Raw genomic sequence first — 21466 nt, forward strand, 5'->3', positions numbered from 1 at the left:
TTTATTTCTTGTATATGTTTGTCCACTAGCATTTCTTGGAGGATTAGACAGTAATAGAAACCTCTCTTCTCTTGTATGTGGACGCAAGCTCACGTATTCCCAAGGAAGCATTGCACCTGCACATGGCTTAAACCATGCTTTAGCTAGTACATCTGAAAGACTTAGATACTTGTCAGTACTAACCAACGAGCGTCAGTGTACACATCAAAATGAACCAAGCATTGGTTACAAACTAAATCCAAATACAATGAAGCAACGTGTAATGAGAAGATTCATCCCAGCTTATTGCTTTTCTTCGAGGAGCTTCGAAGCTTAATGCGATTCAGAACAACAAGATTACAGCTACACTATTCCAACACAAAAATGTTACAGCTACAACGTGTCAAGAGAGTGTGCCGTTATCTCTCGTGGGCCAATTGCCCGAAGCTGATGGGTGCGGTGACCTGGGCCGGGCCCTCATTGAAGAGCGCCTGGGCACCCAGCTCGGCAGCCCGCTGCGTGGAGTGGATCCAGTCCCAGTACACATAGGCGTCGTGGTCGGTGCACAGCTTGGAGTTCCGCGTGCAGTAGCCGCCCTCCGCGCCCAGCCTCCCGCTCCCGCAGCACGCGCTGTCCGCGTTCTCGTACCCTTTGATTCACAGAGAGATACATGAGCATGCATCATCCTGTGTTTCGATCTCAAGCATTTTTTGTACAACTACAAAATCACTAGTGCCTTTTCAAAAAATGGATGTGTGCATAGCTTGATGCAGAGGTCAGGGGTAATTCTCTTTTTCAAAAGAAAAAAAAATAGCACATTTTCAAGATTTTCTTAGGGAAATTATAGTGCCATAACTTTTTCTATTGATTTCTGTACAGGGACGTACCAGCTGCTTGCGGGTTGGAGAAGGTTGTCTCCAAGGCAGCGAAGGAGTCGCCGAGGGAGTAGACGAGGCCTGGGAGCTTCGGGGCGAGGCCGGCGAGTGCAGACTTAAGCGTGGCGGTGAATCCCATGGCGATCTGGTTCATGGCATCGTTACATGCCCCCGTCGCATTGAGCACGCGCACCGCTGGCACGCAGCCCAGCGGGCTGACACCGATGAACCCGAACTTCCTCGCCCCCATCCCATACAAATCCTATGCATTGTGATATGTATGACCAGCTAATTAAAATAAAACATATGTACAAGAATAGTCATTTCCCTTCTGCTCGAAAATAAAAAAACACTTAATTAATGAAAAATAATAATGGATTGGATGGTTTATCGGTTTGCTTACAGTGATCGCTGCCGTGTAGTTGGAGATGAGAGCAGTGTAGAGCGCAATGACATCGCCCTGGGTGGTCGCCGTGGACTGGAACAGGTCGTTGCTGCCAACGCCGAGGAGGAAGAAGGAGTGAGCGAGGAGCCTGGACACGTTGCCTCTGCCAACTGCGGCTTCCATCTCAGCCTTGGTCGCCGCAAAGTAGCGTACCTGCTTCGACAATGGGATGCTGATCTCGGCACTCTGCAATAAGTCACAAAGTTGGTTCTCAGAAATTATAAGCAATTGTGGCTAATTATGCAATGTTAGAATGGAGCCGATTAGTTTATTCTGTGGTTGCGGTTCGACTTATATTGTTATGGTAGCGGATAGCGTTGGGGGATGTTTGAGACTAGTGGCAGTGCTAGACGACCTACAATCTTCTTATGTCAATCCATTGAAACTCTTCATAATTGTAATCAACATTCAAAGAGAATTAAGTCAAAAGCGGTGATGCCAGTTTGCTAAACAACATACGAGTGGAGTCGACATTGCTGAAGTCAAGCACATATAACCGATTGACAACCATAGAAATGAAGGTCATGTAACTTCGATTGTCGACTCGCGACTAGATAAAGGTCACCCATGTGGGATGAGGGTATGGTCGACTTTGCTCTAGGAAGCATGTTGTCATCCAAAATCCCCACAATGCAAGTGAAGAGCTAGTGGACAAGTAGTCATGCCTAGAGAATGTAGCCAGGTAGATGAGCGGCTGATAAATCTCGTGTTAAAAAAATATTAGTGCCCTGCTTTTCATTTTATGTCTATGTGTGTGGCTTTGGTAGATCGAGATGTGATCTGGCGATCGTGTCGATGCGGCTATCTACTAACATACACGTGAAATTTGATCCAAGTAGTAGATTAATTTATTAGTTTGTTGAGATCTGTGTGGTGCTATCTTTGGTGACCATAAAAAAAAATTAATTATCTCGGTGGGTGATGTTTCCCACGTTGCTCCCTCCATCGGGCTTTGGTGCCAAAGATTTCTCTAGCACGTATGAAAAAAAAAGTATGGAGGTCGTCCAAGTTTAAAACCTTTTGAAAAGGCTTTGTTCGCCGGCGATATATCTAACCAAAATGTAACTAAATTTGGTCACGAGGAGTGCACGTTATATGTTTTGTTTTGAGGAAAAAGAACAATGTACAACTACAACCCTACGAAAACATCGGAACTACATATATGTACCAATTGCGTTGACGCAATTAAGCAACCTTAGTATTTGTGTCCAGTTTTGACTGTTGATTTGACTAACAAAATATACTAGTAGTATGTCATACAAGTTATATTATTGGAATCATGTTCGAAAGAGGTTTTCAATTATACCATCATTATTGTATTATAACTTAATTTTTGATAAGTATATAAAGATCAAAGTTTGACACAAAATACAAGGACGACTGATAAACGCAGGCAGTAGTAGTTAGATGTGACTTACAGTGGAGTCGAGGATCCCAGCTCCAGCTGAAGCGTAGCTCACACCTCTCGTGAGAGCGCTAGGGATGAGATAGTTGCGTGATTTAAGTACCAGATAGGCCAGAGGGCTCTTCTCGAACCCCAGGTACTTTGCTGCATCCATCAATCAGTATATATGAACACATGTGTTTATGGATTATGGAGTCAGTGATGTTGTAGCCGGCCGCTGCTTACCGATGAAGTCGGCGATGTTGTAGCCGTTGCTGAAACGTCCGGTGGCAATGGCGCGGCCGGGGAAGTCGACGCCGTAGAAAGGCTGGTTGGCCCTGGGCACGTCCTTCCCCGGCAGGTGGTTGTTGTTGCCCACGTCCAGCGTTGAGTCCCCAAGCACGAACATCGCCGGCACCACCGGCCGCCGCACCACCCCAGCGCTGGCGGCGACCGCACCAACAAGCGCCCCCACCACAACAAGACCGAGGAGAACGATGGCGCCCTTCATGACCTGCCGCCAGCTCGTGCGCCTGGCTAGCTAGGCAAGGAAAATAGCTTCCTCGATGAATTATGACTCTGTGTGTATAACAAACGGGAGTCGACCTGTAGTATTTGTAAGCCCAAGGGTTTGTGTTTGATTGATCTTCGGTCAATAAGCTAATCTATAAGTTATCTAACACGTCGTCCGGGTCTGCGTGTACTCCATGTGGATGTGTGAAGGATGCCTCCCCTCGTGAAAGTTGTACTGCTCGATCGAGGGAAACGACTAATTAATCAGCGTGCATGTTACGTCTGCATCGATCGATTCCACGACCGTTGATTCCGTTCCGTTGTGGAGCCTCGATCTAGCTAGAGATGACAGTGCCTTCAATTAGTTTATACTAGCTAATTGTCTATTGCAACGGGGCTTAGTGATTCAATATCAATTATGAGTGCCTCAACAGAGACGCTATGAGTGTTTTTTTTCTTATATGGCCCGTCCCACATGGACATTGTCGGGCAGGATTGTGTGGCAGAACATAAAGACCGGTGGATGGCATCTTCGCCGTGTGGGTTGCGGCATCTTTGTCGCGTGGTTTGCAGCATCTTCGCCGCGTAGTTTGCTGAGGCGGCCTTTTCGGGGGCGCTGATTTCTGTTTGGCAACGATGATGCATGGCGTCGAGAGGAACTCTGGTCGCGACTCGGGCTTCGGTAGTCGGATCTTCCCGGCATGTCCGAGGTGCTTTATGCGGCACGGTCGGCGCAAGTCCTGCATATTTCCCTTGTGATGATCGTCATCAGAGTCGGAGCTGTCGGTTGTTCGCGCATGTGGCCTTCTGTTGGCATGTGCCGTCATGGTTTCTGTGCAGCTGTTTGCGGGTTGGCTTCGACGATGAAGGTCTTCGGTGAAGTCGGAGTCGCCCGTTCGGAGGTAGCCGGTGATGATGATGACGCTTGCGACTGCTCGGCGGATGTCTTTTTCTCTTTGTAGCTCTGTGATCCACCACGAGATCAAGGAGGCTAAACCCTAGAAGCTAGCCTATGGTATGATTGTTGTTCTTCCTACGGACTAGGGCCATCCGGTTTATATAGACACCGGAGAGGGCTAGGGTTACACAGAGTCGGTTACAAAGGTAGGAGATCTACATATCCGTATCGCCAAGCTTGCCTTCCACGCCAAGGAAAGTCCCATTCGGACACGGGACGAAGTCTTCAATCTTGTATCTTCATAGTCTTGGAGTCCGGCCGATGATGATAGTTCGGCTATCCGGACACCCCCTAGTCCAGGACTCCCTCAGTAGCCCCCGAACCAGGCTTCAATAACGACGAATCCGGCGCGTATGTTGTCTTCGGCGTTTGCAAGGCGGGTTCTTCTCCATGCTCCATGTGTTTGCCGGATAGTGTCCTGGTTGCTTCATAAATGCTGCGCTCCTTGGCTTCCGCGTCCAATAATGGCCCTCTTCCACGTGTCGTACGAATGCGAAAGGCTGGGGTATTTTTACATTTTACCCCCTAACCGTGCGAACGAGCCGCCTATAAGAGAGGCGAGGATCTAGATCCAGCTTACCCAATCCTCCATCCGCAAGTTCTCATCGAAGCGCCTCTGACAAAAATCCATTCCATCATGGATAGTCGACGCGGCTCCTCCTCTCGCGCTCCCAGCCCTAAGCCAGGAGATTGGGGGAGATGCTCAGTTCCACACAGCGAGCTAGTGGCGCTCCAAACCAAGGGATATCTTCCCGCAGCTTTCATGGTTCCGGTTCGAGCCGGACTAGCCACCTACAAGGGTGGGAAGCAGGCGGAGAGCGTCCCCAACCCCTCCAAAGGGGAGCAGATATGCTTTGTCCCCTACCTAATAAGGGGACTCGGATTTCTCATACATCCGTTTCTCCGGGGGCTCCTAGAGTTCTACGGACTCCAGCTTCACCACCTCACGCCTGCCTCCATTTTGCACATCGCGGGCTTCGTAGCTCTTTGCGAGCTGTTCTTGGGCATCGAGCCCCATTTTACGCTGTGAAACAGATTGTTTTGCCTCGTACCCCATTCTCATGAGGGGTCGATATATCAAGTGGGCGGAGCCGAAATATGGCGCATCGCCGGGACCGGATATCTATCCGGCACCCCGAAGAAGGCGTCCGAAGACTGGCCTTTGGAATGGTTCTACATGGAGGACGCCCCTCTACCGGATCCAGTTCGGATCGGCCTTCCGGAGTTCAGCAATGCTTCCTTGAAGAAACGCCTGAGTTGGCGCCCGCGGAGCCCTCAACGGGAAGATGATAGGAGCGTCCATTATCTGATGGGCCGGATTAGATTACTGGCCCACTCCGGATTGACCATGATTGGAGTCATGGCCACGTGCATTATGCGAGGGGTGCAGCCACTCCAATATAGAGGCCACCCTATGTGGGATTTCAACGGGGAAGATGACGCCACCCGTCATGGCCGCAAAGGGCCAGGCTCGGCAGCCGATCTGGCAAAGATCCTGTCCGGCTTGTACAAGGGAGAGGAGGAGGACTTCCTCCGCACGAATCCGCTGAATGGATTCTCTATGAATAACCCTCGGAGCTGGGTAAGCGGATATTCATCCACCCGATCCATACTTTCAAAGTCAAGTATCTTACTCTGTGATTTCGACGCAGGAGCTGCGCCTGGATGTGGAAGGCATACGAAGCCTAACTCCACAGCCCGAGGATCCGGAACGATCCCTTGATCCGACCTCCGAAGAGGATCCGGACATAAAGGTGGAGCTGATCGACTGGGTGTTCCACCAACTTAGCATGGACAATGCCCTAGTCGCCATTACGGCTGACTACCCCGGTTTATTTCCGGCCTCCCAGGTGACTACGACCGAGGTCTTGACACCATCATTTGATCCGTGCTCAATTCTGACCATCCCATACTGATGGTGCATCGCAGGAGGTGCCTTTAAGGCGGGAAGCCGAACCCGCGGTGGCCGGCCAACAAGGGTCAGTCCGGCCCAGCAGGCGGGAGAGGAGTGCAACGCGAACTGAAACATCGCCGCAACGGTACGGAGCACCGCTATTTTTAAGGGAAGAATTCCCAAGAGGTATATTAATGCTCATAACTTTTCCAGAAAGAGCGCTCGCCGGACAGTGTCCGGAGAGGTTGCCAATCAAGCCTCCGCTAGCCATGCTCCAACGCATGGCCCGGGAGGGGAGGCGAATACAAGGCATGAGCCGGACGCTCCTCCGACGGAGGATGCCGACAGGCTGTCCGCCACCCGGTCTGAGGTGGAGAGCGCCATGAATCACAGGCGTCGCCGGACAGTTCTTCGTGACGCGTGTTTCTCCCCGGAGGCGTTAAATGCCTTTGATGCGGGAAACGCGCACCTCCGTGCCGCTCAAGATGGGTTAACCAGAGCCACGGAGCAGTATGTGAAAGACATAGATGTAAGTAATTTTAATAGTTATATATGCTAGTAGCCCCGAGACTTAAAATAGTTAAAATAACTGATTTAAGGATCAATTTTTATGCAGGATCTTACGGAGAAGAATAACCATCTGTCCCAGGAGCTCCAAGAGCGCAAGGCCCAACTTGAGGCCGCACTGGCCGCCACAGGGGGAGCCACAGAGACCCCCGCTGGTAAGACGTACTTTGAAAAGATAATTAATTAACAAAGTGCGGCGTGAATCTGACAATAATATTGCAGAGGTCGCCGGACTAGATCCGGACAAGCAACAGCTACTGCGTCAGCTAAAGGCCGGCGAGAGGGTGCTTATGAAGGTGCAGCAGGAGAGAAACAAGCTCCAAGATTCCCACACCCAGCTAGGAGAAGAGCTGAAAGGTGTTCAGGCCCAGCTGTCTGGCTCCGTGAAGGAGAATCAGCGGCTTCGTCGCGGCATTTATAGTAAGTGCTTGAGCAAATTCCTTTTGAAAAGAAGAATTCGGCGAGGAAGTCGATTGACAGAAATATGTCTTTAGGTATGCTCACAGGTCGCCCTGTGGAGGAAATGCCTGGGTCAACGGGTGACCAACTGCCCGAGCTGGTGCAATTGTTCGAACGTGTTCGACAGGCGATGAGTGGCGTCGTTCAGGCTTTATGGCCATCTGTCTCCCTACCCGAGGGCCTTGGTGAGCTTGCTGAGAAGCTCCAAGGAACACGGCGACGCCTCCGTTTGTGGAAGATATCGGCCTGCCGTCAGGGCGCCAGGGAGGCCTGGGCCATGGTGAAGACGCGCTACCCGAAGTCTGACCCAAACCACATGGGCGAGGTCGGACCTGCGGGGCCTGATGGGAAGGAGATCCCTGTGAGCTTGATGTACGGCCAAGTAGAACTGGCCGCGAAATATTCCCAACAGGACTGTAAATTAGACAGCCTGTTAGATGGGATTGAGGAGGAGTACAATCAGTCGGTTTGACGATGTAATTTGAAATGACATGTAAAATGCCTTCTAGTCGAATTGTAGATCGTTTGTCTTTGCGGACCGTTTCGCTTCAACCTTGGGACCCAACAGTCCGGAGTGTGTCCGAATACCCTTACGGTTATAAAAGAACCGGGGCATGCATGGAGACAAGGCGTCGGGGTCATAATTGCTTTATCAGACAAGTGCCCAACTAGTTATGTTATATTACATGGTTAGTAAGAAACATCTTCCAGGGAGAATAGTTCCGTTAAGGGTTCCTTTTCCTGGGAGGCATGCCCTAAGGTGCAATGCCAGACTGCGAAAATAGCAGAAAAAACATCTGGGGGCAGATAAATAAGTAAGTAATGAATCATCTTTCAAGTCACCGACCGAATATTCTCTTAAGAACGCTAGCTTTCGGCTTCACCCAGTCTGAGGTACACATCCGGCTGACTCGGCAGTAACAATCGCAGAGGTGCTCCCTTTACCTCCTAGCCGAACAATCAGGAATGTAGGGGTAAGCACAGGAGCCAGGCAACCCAGCTTGGCCAAAACTTAAGTCATATCAATGCATATAATGGTGAATAAAAGGTACATGCGGAAGTATGACACATGTATTGGGCGTGAAGCCCATATGAATAAGCTTCTGGTAAAGAAGCCCCTAGATGTAATGAGTGCTAGGAGCACATCAAGTGTGTGCAAACAAAGCGCAAATCAGCCTATAAAAGGTATTGAGAAAAAAAAGTGGGAAGAAGGAGGGGGACAAGAGACAGTAAAAATATATAAAAAGGTGGACGGGGGAGTGAGACGAACTCTGAGTCCGGTGTTTAGGCGTAGAATCTTCGGAGACGGGCTGCGTTCCATGGGTTCGGCTCGAGTCGGTTGTCAGATGCTTTACAGAGACGGTATGCTCCACCGGTCAGGACTTGGTTGATGATGAAGGGACCTTCCCACTTGGGCTTAAGTTTGTCCTTTTTCTTGTCCGGCGGGCGTAGAACAAGTTCGCCGACATTGTAAGTTTTGGCCCGTACTTCTCTGCTTTGATATCTTCGAGCCTGCTATTGATAAAATGCGGAACGAGCCTTTGCCACGTCCCGCTCCTCCTCTAAGGCGTCCAAACTGTCCTGCCGATCCAACTCGGCTTCTCTTTCTTCGTACATGCGCACACGAGGTGAGTCATGAATTATATCGCAGGGCAGAACTGCCTCTGCGCCGTATACCATGAAAAATGGTGTGAATCCAGTAGTTCGGTTTGGCGTGGTCCGCAGTCCCCAGAGTACGGAGTCGAGCTCCTCTACCCAGTGCGTGTTAGATTCCTTGAGGGACTACACTAGCCTGGGTTTGATGCAGCTCATGATTAGACCATTTGCTCGCTCGACTTGACCGTTAGTTTGGGGATGATAGACTGAAGCGTAATCGAGCTTGATGCCCATATTTTTGCACCAGAGTTTAACCTCGTCGGCCATGAAGTTCGTGCCGTTATCAGTGATGATGCTGTGGGGGACGCCAAACGGTGTACTACCCCGGATATGAAGTCTATCACCAGTCTGGATTCTGCCGTTTTAACCGGCTTGGCCTCAATCCATTTGGTGAATTTGCCCACCATGACCAATAAGTATTTGCGCTTGTGGGTTCCCCCTTTAAGGGGTCCAACCATGTCAAGCCCCCAGACCGCGAACGGCCAGGTAATAGGTATAGTTTTGAGGGCGGTGGGTGGCATGTGGCTCTGATTAGCAAAGAGCTGGCAACCGACGCATCATTGGACTAAGTCCTGAGCATCTGCCCGGGCTGTCAGCCAATAAAATCCTGTACGGAAGGCCTTGCCTACAAGGGCCCGGGCTGCAACGTGGTGCCCGCCGAGTTCGGCATGAATTTCAGCCAGGAGATTCCGCCCCTCCTCTTCGGAGATACACCTTTGAAGGATTCCGGTTGTGCTTTTCTTATAAAGTTCTCCCTCATGGACCTTGTAGGCTTTAGATCACCGAACTATGCAGCGGGCCTCATTTTGGTCTTCGGGAAGTTCCTGCCGAATTAAGTAGGCTAGGAATGGTTCTGTCCACGGGGCAATTACTGCCATTATTTTGTGAGCTGAAGGTGTTATTTCATTGGCTGAGCCGCCGATTGTGTCAGAATGGTCTGAGTTAGGTGGTGCAGCTGGCTCCGGATTGTTATTTCCGGACTCCTCTTCCCATAACACGGATGGCTTAAAGAGCCGTTCCAGGAAGATGTTTGGAGGGACGGCGTCTCGTTTCACGCCGATGCGTGCTAACACGTCTGCTGCCTGGTTATTATCCCGGGCTACATGGTGGAATTCGAGTCCTTCGAACCGGGCGGACATTTTTAGGACAGCATTGCGGTAAGCTGCCATTTTTGGATCTTTGGCGTCAAAGTCTTCATTTACTTGGGATATTGCAAGGTTTGAATCCCCGCGCATCTCTAGGCGTTGAATGCCCATGGAGATTGCCATCCGGAGGCCATGTAGAAGGGCCTCGTATTCGGCTGCGTTGTTGGAGTCCATGTACATTATTTGAAGTACGTATTGGATTGTGTCTCCAGTTGGGGACGTCAGGACGACGCCAGCCCCCAAGCCAGCCAACATTTTGGATCCGTCGAAATGCATGATCCAATTGGAGTATGCGTCGTACTCAATAGGGAGTTCGGCTTCGGTCCATTCGGCGACGAAGTCAACCAGAACCTGCGACTTTATAGCTCACCGTGGTTTATAGGTTATGTCAAATGGTAAGAGCTCAATAGCCCATTTTGCAATCCTGCCCGTTGCGTCGCGATTGTTTATAATATCGTTGAGAGGTACTTCGGAGGCCACCGTTATGGAACACTCTTGAAAGTAGTGTCGCAGCTTCCGGGATGCCATGAACACCGCATACGCTATCTTTTGATAATGTGGGTACCGGGACTTGCATGGAGTTAGAACAGTGGATACGTAGTACACTGGTTTTTGAAGAGGGAATCTGTGCCCTTCTGTTTTTCGCTCAACGACGAGTACCGCGCTGACAACTTGATGTGTTGCTGCGATATATAATAACATAGGTTCGCCCAGGTTGGGTGCGGCCAGGACCGGATTTGTTGCCAGTATGGCCTTTATTTCTTCGAGTCCGGCTGTGGCAGCATCCGTCCATTCGAAATGTTCGATGCGCCGGAGGAGGCGGTAGAGGGGCAGAGCCTTTTCTCCCAAACGGGAGATGAAGCGACTTAAGGCCGCTACGCATCCGGTTAGTTTTTGTATTTGCTTGAGGTCCTTTGGAATATCCAATTGTGACAGAGCTCGGATTTTGGCCGGGTTTGCTTCAATTCCTCTACCGGATACGATGAAGCCCAAGAGCTTTCCGGCTGGTACGCCGAAGACGCATTTTTCCGGATTGAGCTTAATGTCATATGCTCGGAGGTTGTCGAATGTCACCCTCAAGTCTTCTACTAGAGTTTCGACGTGTTTGGTCTTGACGACCACATCGTCTACGTATGCCTCTACTGTTTTGCCTATCTGGGTAGCCAGACATATTTGAATCATGCGCTGATATGTTGCGCCGGTGTTTTTGAGTCCGAAGGGCATTGTGTTGAAGCAGAATGGTCCATATGGAGTAATGAATGCCGTTGCGGCCTGGTCTTTCTCCGTCATCTTGATTTGATGGTATCCGGAGTATGCGTCGAGGAAGCACAATGAATCGTGCCCTGCGGTAGCATCGATGATTTGGTCGATGCGAGGGAGGGGGAAAGGGTCCTTTGGACATGCCTTGTTAAGGTCTTTAAAATCGACGTAGAGACGCCAGGATTTGTCCTTTTTTGGTACCATTACTAGATTGGCTAGCCAGTCCGGATGTTTTATATCACTGATGAATCCGGCTTCTAAGAGTTTGGCTAGCTCCTCTCCCATTGCCTGTCTTTTGGGTTCGAAAAATCGCCGAAGAGCTTGTTTGACCAGCTTGAATCCTTTTAGGATGTTTAGGCTGTGCTGTGCCAGCCTACATGGGATTCCTAGCATGTCTGAAGGGTGCCAGGCAAAAATGTCCCAATTTTCCCGAAGGAATTCTCGTAGTGCGGCTTCGACATTAGGACTTAATTGTGCCCCAATGGAGGCCGTCTTTGTGGGGTCCGTTGGATGGACCTAAAATTTGACTATTTCGTCTGCTGGTTTAAAAGAGGTGGACTTGGACCTCTTATCGAGTATCACATCGTCCCTATCCACCGTGGAGCGCAGCGTAGTTAGTTCCTCTGCCGCTAGGGCTTCGGACAATGCCTCTAGGGCCAGTGCGACTGTCTTATTTTCAGCGCGGAGTGCTATGTCTGGATCACTGGCAAGAGTGATTATCCCATTGGGTCCGGGCATTTTGAGCTTCATGTACCCGTAGTGGGGTATAGCTTGGAAGATTGTGAATGCCTCTCGCCCTAATAAAGCGTGATATCCGCTGCCGAATGGGGCCACTTGGAACGTGACCTCCTCGGACCTGTAATTGTCCGGTGAGCCGAACACTACATCTAGTGTGATTTTTCCTGTGCAGCGTACTTCTCGACTAGGGATTATCCCTCTGAAGGTTGTGCTGCTTCGCTCAATGCGGCTCCAGTCAATATCCATTTTTTGAAGGGTTTCCTCGTAGATGAGGTTTAATCCACTGCCGCCATCCATGAGTACCTTGGTAAGGCGAAAGTGGTCCACTATCAAACTGAGGACCAATGCGGCTGGTGCTCTAGCTGTTCGGAATTTAGGTTCGTCGCTGGCGTTGAAGGTGATAGCCGTGTCACTCCATGGATTTGTTGTTGCTACTTGGTAGACTTCGGCGAGGCCGCGGATTGTTCGTTTTCGCATGTTATTTGATGCGAAAGTCTCGAAGACTGTTAATACCGTACCGGTACTGCTGGGCTGTTTGCCCGGGGCTAAAAAGCCGTCGCCACTTTTGGCCACCTGCCGTAGTATCCAACATGCTCGAAGGCTGTGTGTTGGAGTGGCGCCCTCCGTACTGTGGATTTTGCAGGGTCCGTTGAGCCAGCCCTCCAGTACGGTTCCATGCCCTTTAGGGGTTTTTTGCTTTTTGGTTTTTAACCCAGGTGCTTCAGTATGGCGCACCCTTTTACTTCGGACTAGGGTTGTAGTCAAGGCCGGACTGTCCCAAAACCTAGCTTCAGTGTTCCTGGCACTCTCCACTGCACAATATTTTTGTACGATGGTCGCTAGGTCGATGAAGCGTGTAACTTCGCGACGACTTATGGCGTTCATGATTCCCTTGTCCGTGCAATTGTTGCAGAAAATTGAAATCGCGTTTTCTTCGCAGCAGTCCTTTATCCTGTTCATAACCAGGAGGAATCTGGCCCAGTAATGATGTACTGTTTCATCGGGCTCTTGCCGTATTTGAGAGAGATCGCTTATGTTTGGGTGGGTGGTTGGAATCAAGTTCGGAACCCCGCCCGATCTGAGGCTCAAAGGCCAAGAAGTTTCCGGATTTGGAAGCTTGACTTGTTGGATGCTTTCCAACAAATCTAGTCCGATGTCTGACTCTAAGTTCAGTATTTGATTGGCGTCCGTCCCTCCGCGAGAATCCGGCTTGGAGGGATCGGGAATCCGGACATAGTTGGTTTCCAACGTAGAAGAAGGGTTGCCGCATTGTCCCTCTACCACGACAACATGGTGGGTAGCCTGAGGAGAGTTAATCTCTCTCAGATCGGTTTTAAGCCCAATCTGATCGTAGTCTGTAGCGACTCCCAGGGCGGCGATGCGATCCAAGAGCTCGTTTACAGAGGAGAGCTCAATCAGATCTAACTGCTCGGCGAATTCCGAGCTGATGTGAAGATCGCTTTTGATGACCTGAGAGGTCATCGTCGGAGCGGTGGCCGAACAGGCGGTCATAAGAAAACCACCTAGCCGGACAGTTTGGCCGGCGGCCAAAGCTCCCTTGACGACGGTGCCGTCTTTAAAGACGGGAAAATGCATCCTTCCTGATCGCGACGACACAGAGGAACTCTCAATGAAAGCACCAATGTCGGTGTCAAAACCGGCGGATCTCGGGTAGGGGGTCCCGAACTGTGCGTCTAGGCGGATGGTAACAGGAGACGAGGGACACGATGTTTTTACCCAGGTTCGGGCCCTCTTGATGGAGGTAAAACCCTACGTCCTGCTTGATTAATATTGATGATGTGGGTTATAAGAGTAGATCTACCACGAGATCAAGGAGGCTAAACCCTAGAAGCTAGCCTATGGTATGATTGTTGTTCTTCCTATGGACTAGGGCCATCCGGTTTATATAGACACCGGAGAGGGCTAGGGTTACACAGAGTCGGTTACAAAGGTAGGAGATCTACATATCCGTATCGCTAACCTTGCCTTCCACGCCAAGGAAAGTCCCATCCGAACACGAGACGAAGTCTTCAATCTTGTATCTTCATAGTCTTGGAGTCCGGCCGATGATGATAGTTCGGCTATCCGGACACCCCCTAGTCCGGGACTCCCTCACCATGCGTCAACAAAAATGTAATGTGGCATTCCTAAAAAAACACAAATTGCCACTCCAACCACTCCCCCGTCCATAAATGAAAAATAAAAAAACATGGGGGCATCAGACATGAAAGAATGTAGTCCCAAAACATTCAACAATAAAATGGCCCAACGTAGAAACGTGACAACATGGAATGCCTGTGCGACAATTCCCATGCAGCGTGAGTGGGTGCTAAAGAACATGGATCTTGGAGCTTATATCGGACGGTGTGGGGCTTAGATGAGAAGTAACTAATTATCATCTAAATAACAATTAGCAAAACCCGACTTATGATTTATATAAGTGGTGCCACAGAACATCATCTTTCAACTATATAAAAAACACAAGTATATATTTCTCTCTGTTTTTGCTAGGAGCCATACAAGTATATCAACAGAATTAAGAGAAGATATCCATCCATCGACAACATTGTGGAAACCCCAACCATTTGGCATACTCAGAAGAAGCTGAACCGCAAATTTTGTTATCATACACACATTACCATATGGGTTGATGCTATGGGTTGAAAAACACAGTTCCATCACTTTCAATGGTATGAAATCAAAATCTAGATGAAACCTTGACTATTTGAAAGGTACTATCAGATGCTAGAGAGAACTAACGATAGTTTTGGATTGTAGGATAACCAGGATAGATTTGGATTGTATTATAACCCTTCCAAGTAGTATGTCTCTATTGTGTAAGGATACATATCTCGATTGTTTTAACATGAATATGTGGCAACGCACAAACATTTTGCTAGTAGAGACAAATATGTGGCATCTGCTGGCTTAACAGTCGTAAACCTATCTCATAAAATAAATCTTCATTTTTTGAGGGGTATAAAATAAATCTTTATTTCGCAGAAAAAAAACTTTAGAACAGCAGAAAATACAATAAAAAGTACATTGACGTATTTCAGCCCAAAAGCCCATCAGCGGCCCATTTGATATCACCCTATCAGTGGGCCAGGTTAAGCCCGGGCCATTTTCTCCTCCCCCTCCCCGATTTTCTCGGATCACAGAGACCACGCCGACGCGCGGCGCCGTGACCCGGCGTCCATGGCGGCTCGCCGGAGCAGCCTGCAGCAGAGGGATCCAGCGCGCTGCTCCGTCGATCTTGGCCACCCGTGCTTCTCTCATGGCGTTAGCGGCGGGAGGGAGGACGCCGGTGCCGCGGCGACTTGAGGATGGCGAACGGGGCGAGGCTGCGGCCACCGCGTCGTCTTCTTGAGGTGCGGAAACAGCTGGAGCTGGTGGGGGCGCGGCGAGCGGCGACTCCACGCACGGTGACGGCCGCACGCGGCGGCCCGATGCGCTTGGTAAGCTCGTTCCCCATTCTTAGGGTTTCATGATTTGGGGATTTATGTTTCGGCATTGGGGAAATTTGGGGAATTTTGCTAGGGTTAGTGGAATTGAGAATTTTCCACCAGGGCTTGTCTTAGAATTTGTAAATTCCCCTTGTTCTCATTGCCTACAGAGCCCGATTAGCATCTGAAACACATTAAATGTGCTAATCTAGGGTTAACAGGACATTTTTTTTTCTGAGAGAGAAGTTAACATGAAATAATTAACAGTGAATTAGCAACAGTTAGAGCTAAACATGATTGTTAGGGTTAACCGTCAGGCAGTTGACACTTCATATTATGTGGCGATCATTCACACGAGGCAAATATGATTTGAATATATAATCATTAGACATGATAATTAGGTGCTAAGAGAACCACTTTAGATCTTCATGACCATCAAATGGTATAAGACCAAAACAATTTTCCCCTGACATAAGCCTTTTAACATGAGCAGGGTCTAATTAGGCTTGTAATTATAGGCTAGTAGCTTGGGTGCCAATGTAATTACACTTAACATAATTATGATCTAACCCACACAATTAGAACACCACAGTACTACATTAAATAGTGGGAGGAGGCGTTTTTTGTTCTCACCGGCTATACGGCGAGGTCTCGTGCCTGCTCGATGCATGCGTGGTGAAGGTTCGGTGTAGCCGCGGTGATATAAGAGCAGCAGCAGGGTCCAAGAGCCTCACTGGCATGACCCTCGCGGCAGCTGTGATGATGCATGAGCGCCACCAGCCTTGACCTCGTGCTGGCCAACAGGAGTAGACGTCTTGCTGATCCCCTTTAGTGCTCTACTGCTCTTTTAGGACCAGTGGTTCAGTATAGAGTGTTTAACCCATGTATGTATCTGTATTCCAAAGGGGCACGACCTCCCCCTTCTATTTGTGGCACCAAGGGTCCAGGGTCCCAAACCATCGTTGGTTATGGGTGCCCCCAATGGAAGCACAAACGTTAGAGGAGACTTTGTCCCATGTTTTTTCTCAGATTATTATATGGTTAGATCATTTCTGACAGTTGATTTACATGGACACACGTCATGTTAGTATTGAGCCCGCTTGGTGTTGATCAAGTCACTGATACACCAGAGCCGCACGTGACTAGCTGAGAAGTCTTTCGTGCATGAAGCTGATGGATTTTGCTGATCGATTCTTCCCGAGTTAGTTATTTTGGTGGGAAGGACCTACAGAAGCTAGACATGCACAGAAACTGGCTAACAAACAGATTGATCGATTTTTGGTGCAGCTAGCAGAATTTGCTGCTTTTCTGTCTCTTTTTACTTTATTATCGGAGTATCAGTTACAAGGCTAGTGCTTACTGACTCGGCGGCCAACACATCTATACAGCAGCACCACTCAACAGGACACCAACTCGAATAGTAATCTGGACGAAATGCCAAAATAAAACTGCTAATTTAATACTACTCGATCAGACACTTGGACGGCAGAATCTACTTATGCAAAGTGACCTGCGCTTTATTTCTAACACATCATAGAGATCTTGTTTTGGATCCAAGAATAAGCTCTGTGTACTATATCAAACATCAAAATCTTTTTTTTTTTGGTTGGTAGTATGCATACTGCTGCATCATGCCACTTAGCTTCATCAAGCAACCGAAAGAAGCATCTGCACAACATTTTCCATGGTGGGCCTTTTTCTACCATCTTCCACGCATGAAACAGCCAGCTTGACCATCATTCTTGCTTGCAAGTTATCGAACTGGCTGTTCAACCTCAAGTCAATGAAGTCAGCCACCCATAACTGTTGGCTGCCCTCCAGCTCCAGCATCAGATTTTCTGTAAGCATCCTAACAACCCTTCCAAGGACTGTCTCCACTTCCTCGTCGGCATTTGATGCCCAGTCTGAAACACGAGCCCCCTTGAGTAGTTCTAGGAGAACCACTCCGAAGCTGTAGACATCTACCTTTGCTGTTATTGGATGGCCAGAAACCCACTCAGGAGCTATGTAACCTCTAGTTCCACGGACCCTCGATACATTTTTATTGGATCCACCTCTGTTCACAAGTTTTGCAAGGCCAAAGTCGGTGATCTTTGGCTCCAAGTTTTCATCCAACAGTATATTCTCAGGCTTCAGGTCACAATGGATAACCCATTCCAAGCACTCATGATGAAGATAGGCCAATCCTTTTGCCACCCCTAGGGCAACCTTAAATCTTTGGTTCCATTCGAGTAAGATCTGTGGGGCCTTGCTACTAAACAGGGTTTTATCCAACGAAGCATTCTCAACGTACTCTAAGACCAATATCCTGTGTGGACCATCAGAACAGAACCCCCAAACCCTCACCAGATTCATATGGTAAATCTTTCCAATCACACTCAGTTCATGCTGGAATTCTTCTTCGCCTTGGTTTATGTCTGCCAACCTTTTCACCGCTACTACCCTCTTGTCTTTCAAGACCCCCTTGTATACAATACCAGATGCCCCGCATCCAATCTGGTCCTTGAACTTTCGAGTTGCCCTCTGCAACTCCTTGTAAGTGTATCTGCGGAAATGGTTAGTTATCATTTCATAGCCAACCTCAGCTGGCCATACTCCTGTTAACTGCTTGCCCTCCTTTCTCAGCACAAACCAGCATCCGAATGCCACAAATATTACCTCTACACAAAATATCGCTGACAAGAATACATACAAGTACAAGTACTGTGGGTGTGATCCACTCTGACTGCTCTTAGGTTGATCCAGAAAATCTGTAGTGAAAATTTTGTTCTTTGCACTACAGTTAGGAGCATATCTATGACCAAAAGGTTGTGAGTGAGGAATTGAGGACTCTGAGACCTGTAATGTCTTGGGAAGCTTGAGATAGATAGAATGACCCAAACCCGGGCTGGTTACACCACCAACAAGGGATGACTTTGGATAGCAACTTCCACTTCCCTGCCAGTATGAGAAACCTTTGCAATTGCAGTTGTTCAAGCATATCTTCCTGCATGTATGGAATGAAACTGATGTACTGCTACTTTGATCATTACCTCGGAAGTCGGTGTTGTGTAGCTTCACAAACATCTCCTGCCCATCACAACTGAGATTGAATTCTGGCCTGCAACCTTTGCTCCGGTCCCTTTGGTCAATGATCTCATGTCCAGGGGCACATGCACAAGCTGGCCTAGGTGTATACACACATATTCCATTCATACCACAGAGACCACGTACAGAGCAGGTCCGAGGATATGCCATCCATGTGACCGACCATCTTCCATCTGACTTATTTAGACTGTATAATCTAAGGTTGCCATCATAATTCAATGTTAGCCTCCTCATAACCTTGAGACCCCAGTCAGTCGCCTTAAAAGTTAAATTGTCACTTCCAAGGAAATAACCTGAGCTATCTAGGACCCCAATTGTGGTGGTATTAAATGAGCTTCTTTGCTTTTCCCAGATATTCTTATTAGGATCTGGCCAATAGATAAAAGAGATATCCGTCTGATCATAAAACAGTGTGAGTAAATGTTGATCATCAAAATGGAAGCTGTAGCGCCCAGGAACAAGTAACCTATTAGCAGATACCAACTTTGTAGCAGAAGTAATGTTCTGATTTGGCAGCAATGTATCAGTAGGAGAATCAAAACTTTGCCACAAAATGATATCACCTTGGCCCTTCATGATGAGGTTCCCGGTGTCCAACAACTGGACTTGTTCGGCTTTTGATGAAGAACTGACATTGGTTTCCCACACGGCCTGGCCATTGTAATCTTTTACAACCATTCTGCCATCTGCATATAGCATGACTTGGGATCCCCAGGAGTACACGGGGTGGAGATGATTTGCACTCCAGACGACAGTCTTTTCATGAGCTGTGTTGGAGAACCAAATAGAGAAAACGAAGGCATTCCCAGAAATGTTGTTGAAGCCGCAGGTGAAAGTACCATCTGGTGAATGGAGCACGTCAGAGCTATCCTCTACGGAGAGAGAGGAGCCTGGCGAGAGGAATTCACGAGCCGAGATCCGCAAAAACAGATGAATCAGATTTAGAAGAAGCAGAGAGGTGGAGTGTATTTCCATATTTGTTGAGGCACTCTAGTTGATCTTTGGAATGTACACAAATGGAAACTACTCAGCTACTGTATATAGGAACCAACTAGAGGAAGCAATATGCTTCTATAATTCAATACGACACTGATAGGTGCTTGTCCTTTTGTTGAGGGCGATAATTTGCTCTTGTTTGTCAACCAGTCAATCAATGGTCAGCTGTAATTTCTTTGTTTCTTGAATATGCGCGTTGTAGAATTATCTTTTATTTCAGCTGGCTGAAGTATACTCCTGAAATAAGGCTCCAGGCTCCCAAGCCATCATTCAATTTGGGCCACTCATTGCCTAATCTGACCATCCATTACATAGTAGATAAGTCAAAAAACATACCCCTACTTGTTTCAAACTTCCAATTGTGTGGTGACAACGATTTGGCTACTCCCTCAGTTCACTATTATAAGATAAGATGTTCTACTCCATCCGATCCATATTAATTGTCGTTGATTTTGTACAACTTTGTGCTAAATCAGCGGCAATTAATATGGAACTGAGTAAAAAAAAAGATTTGGATGTATATAAGATGCATTTTAGTGTGTTGGTTCACTCATTTCATTCTGTATATAGTCCATATTGAAATATTCAAAACATCTCATATGTGTGAACGGAGGGAGTATTTCCTATAAAGGTTGCTGGCCAGGTCCACATTTTTTCATGTCACCTTCTCTCAATCGCTTCTTGTCCTTCTCTCGAATGACAACTTGTTCTGTGCAGTCAACAATTCAACTGTATACTCCTGCAATGAAGCTCTGGGGGTATGATTCGAGCCACTCGTGCTTCAACCAATCATCCATCATACAGCTGGCAAGTGAAATAAGTCTTTATTATTTCAGCAGTTGCTTGCTATCAGAAAGAAACCGCAAACTTGGCAACATATGGACTTCAGCAGACAGAGAAGTCTTCATTTTTTCAAAAGAAACCGACATAACAGTAATGGAAATTCAAACGTTGAACATTGACGCCTGGAAAATAACAGTTGGTTCATGCATTGCAGCACATGATTCACAGTCAACATTTTTTGTCAAGTTGACAATGTCAGGAATAATTCAACATATTAACATTTTTTGAATACATGGTCAACATTTATTTCTATACAAATTTTACAGTTTTTCAAATCCTTGATTAACATTTTAACAAGAGCAAGTTCAACATTTTTTCAATAAATGGTCAATATATTTTCTGTTCACATTTAACATTTTCTTAAATACTTGATTAAAATTTCAAAAACTAGATTAACATATTTATAATATATTGCCAAGATTTTTTATACACATTTAACATTTTTTTCAAATGTGATGTTAATATTTTTCAAATCTAAGTTTATTTTTTTTAAATACATGGTCAACAAGTTTTCCATTCATGGTCAACATAATGATATTTTTCCAATGCTTGTTAACAATTTTTGAAATACAAATTTAAAATTTTCTGAATACATGGTCAACATTTTTCTATACACATTTAACATTTTTCAAATGCTTAATCAATGTTGTTAAATACTTGTTTAACATTTTTTTCAATTGCTTGGATTAACTTCTTTTAAATACCTGGTCAACTTTTTTCACACTCACTATGTATTTTTTGTATACTTGAGAAACATTTTCTCTATGTACGTCTAATAGTTTTCAAATGCTTAGTTAGCACTTTTTTGAAATATTTATTTAATGTGTTTTTTTAATATATTTGTTTAGAATAGTTGGAAGTATAAATGAAACTACAAAATGAAGGAGAAAACAAAACTAATGTGAAAAGAAAAACAACAAAAGAACGAAGCAGTGGCCTCCTGTGCACTGGGCTGGCCCATACGCTCGCGCGACAGGAGGCCAGTGAGTCGGAATGTTGCCTCGCTAGAAGCAAGGTATAGCTGCGCTGCGCTAGAAGCGATCACCGCAGCTTTCAAACTCGGGATCTCTGGTGTAGAGAGCAGTGCAACGACCACCACGACAACGAAGCACTAGTGGCTATGAACATCAATCCTTTGCTTTATTCCTGCAGATTTTGAGAGCCCCTGATTTTCGGAAGTTTCCCAAACCAGTTATTTCACTCGTTCGCTGATTTATGGGT

General features: G+C 47.3%; 3 protein-coding genes across 5 annotated transcripts; 1 reads left to right on the top strand and 2 right to left on the bottom strand.

Annotated features, from left to right (window-relative positions):
- Nucleotides 1–206: 206 nt before the first annotated feature.
- LOC119338437 (GDSL esterase/lipase At5g37690-like) lies at nt 207–3262 on the bottom strand. Its single transcript, XM_037610760.1, has 5 exons — nt 2930–3262; nt 2718–2848; nt 1258–1485; nt 867–1116; nt 207–628 (listed from the first exon to the last, which is right to left on the bottom strand). Exons 1-5 carry the CDS (start codon nt 3192–3194, stop codon nt 399–401), a joined length of 1104 nt encoding a protein of 367 aa, XP_037466657.1. The 5' UTR covers nt 3195–3262; the 3' UTR covers nt 207–398.
- An 11751-nt stretch (nt 3263–15013) lies between these two features.
- Nucleotides 15014–20549, top strand: LOC119335383. 3 transcript variants are annotated; one of them, XM_037607516.1, is made up of 3 exons: nt 15014–15331; nt 20120–20160; nt 20239–20549. In XM_037607516.1, exons 1-3 carry the CDS (start codon nt 15200–15202, stop codon nt 20471–20473), a joined length of 408 nt encoding a protein of 135 aa, XP_037463413.1. In that variant the 5' UTR covers nt 15014–15199; the 3' UTR covers nt 20474–20549. The 3 variants fall into 3 exon arrangements, with proteins under 3 accessions (XP_037463413.1, XP_037463414.1, XP_037463412.1); XM_037607517.1 differs by having other exon boundaries at nt 20242–20549; XM_037607515.1 differs by having other exon boundaries at nt 20120–20549.
- LOC119335382 (putative receptor protein kinase ZmPK1) lies at nt 15971–19942 on the bottom strand. Its single transcript, XM_037607514.1, has one exon. The coding sequence runs from the start codon at nt 19379–19381 to the stop codon at nt 16967–16969; it is 2415 nt and encodes an 804-aa protein (XP_037463411.1). The 5' UTR covers nt 19382–19942; the 3' UTR covers nt 15971–16966.
- Nucleotides 20550–21466: the final 917 nt, after the last annotated feature.

This window comes from Triticum dicoccoides, chromosome 7B, assembly GCF_002162155.2.
Source record: "Triticum dicoccoides isolate Atlit2015 ecotype Zavitan chromosome 7B, WEW_v2.0, whole genome shotgun sequence".
Taxonomy (NCBI): Eukaryota; Viridiplantae; Streptophyta; class Magnoliopsida; order Poales; family Poaceae; genus Triticum; species Triticum dicoccoides.

Bases quoted from the DNA above. Each gene is read 5' to 3' on its own strand.
- LOC119338437 (XM_037610760.1), bottom strand. From the start codon at position 3,194: ATGAAGGGCGCCATCGTTCTCCTCGGTCTTGTTGTGGTGGGGGCGCTT. The intron at 1,117-1,257 runs GTAAGCAAACCG...CACAATGCATAG, and splicing joins ACTACACGGCAGCGATCACT to GATTTGTATGGGATGGGGGC. The intron at 629-866 runs GTACGTCCCTGT...TGTGAATCAAAG, and splicing joins CTCCAACCCGCAAGCAGCTG to GGTACGAGAACGCGGACAGC.
- LOC119335383 (XM_037607515.1), top strand. From the start codon at position 15,200: ATGGCGAACGGGGCGAGGCTGCGGCCACCGCGTCGTCTTCTTGAGGTG. The intron at 15,332-20,119 runs GTAAGCTCGTTC...TGTTCTGTGCAG, and splicing joins GCGGCGGCCCGATGCGCTTG to TCAACAATTCAACTGTATAC.
- LOC119335382 (XM_037607514.1), bottom strand. From the start codon at position 19,381: ATGGAAATACACTCCACCTCTCTGCTTCTTCTAAATCTGATTCATCTG.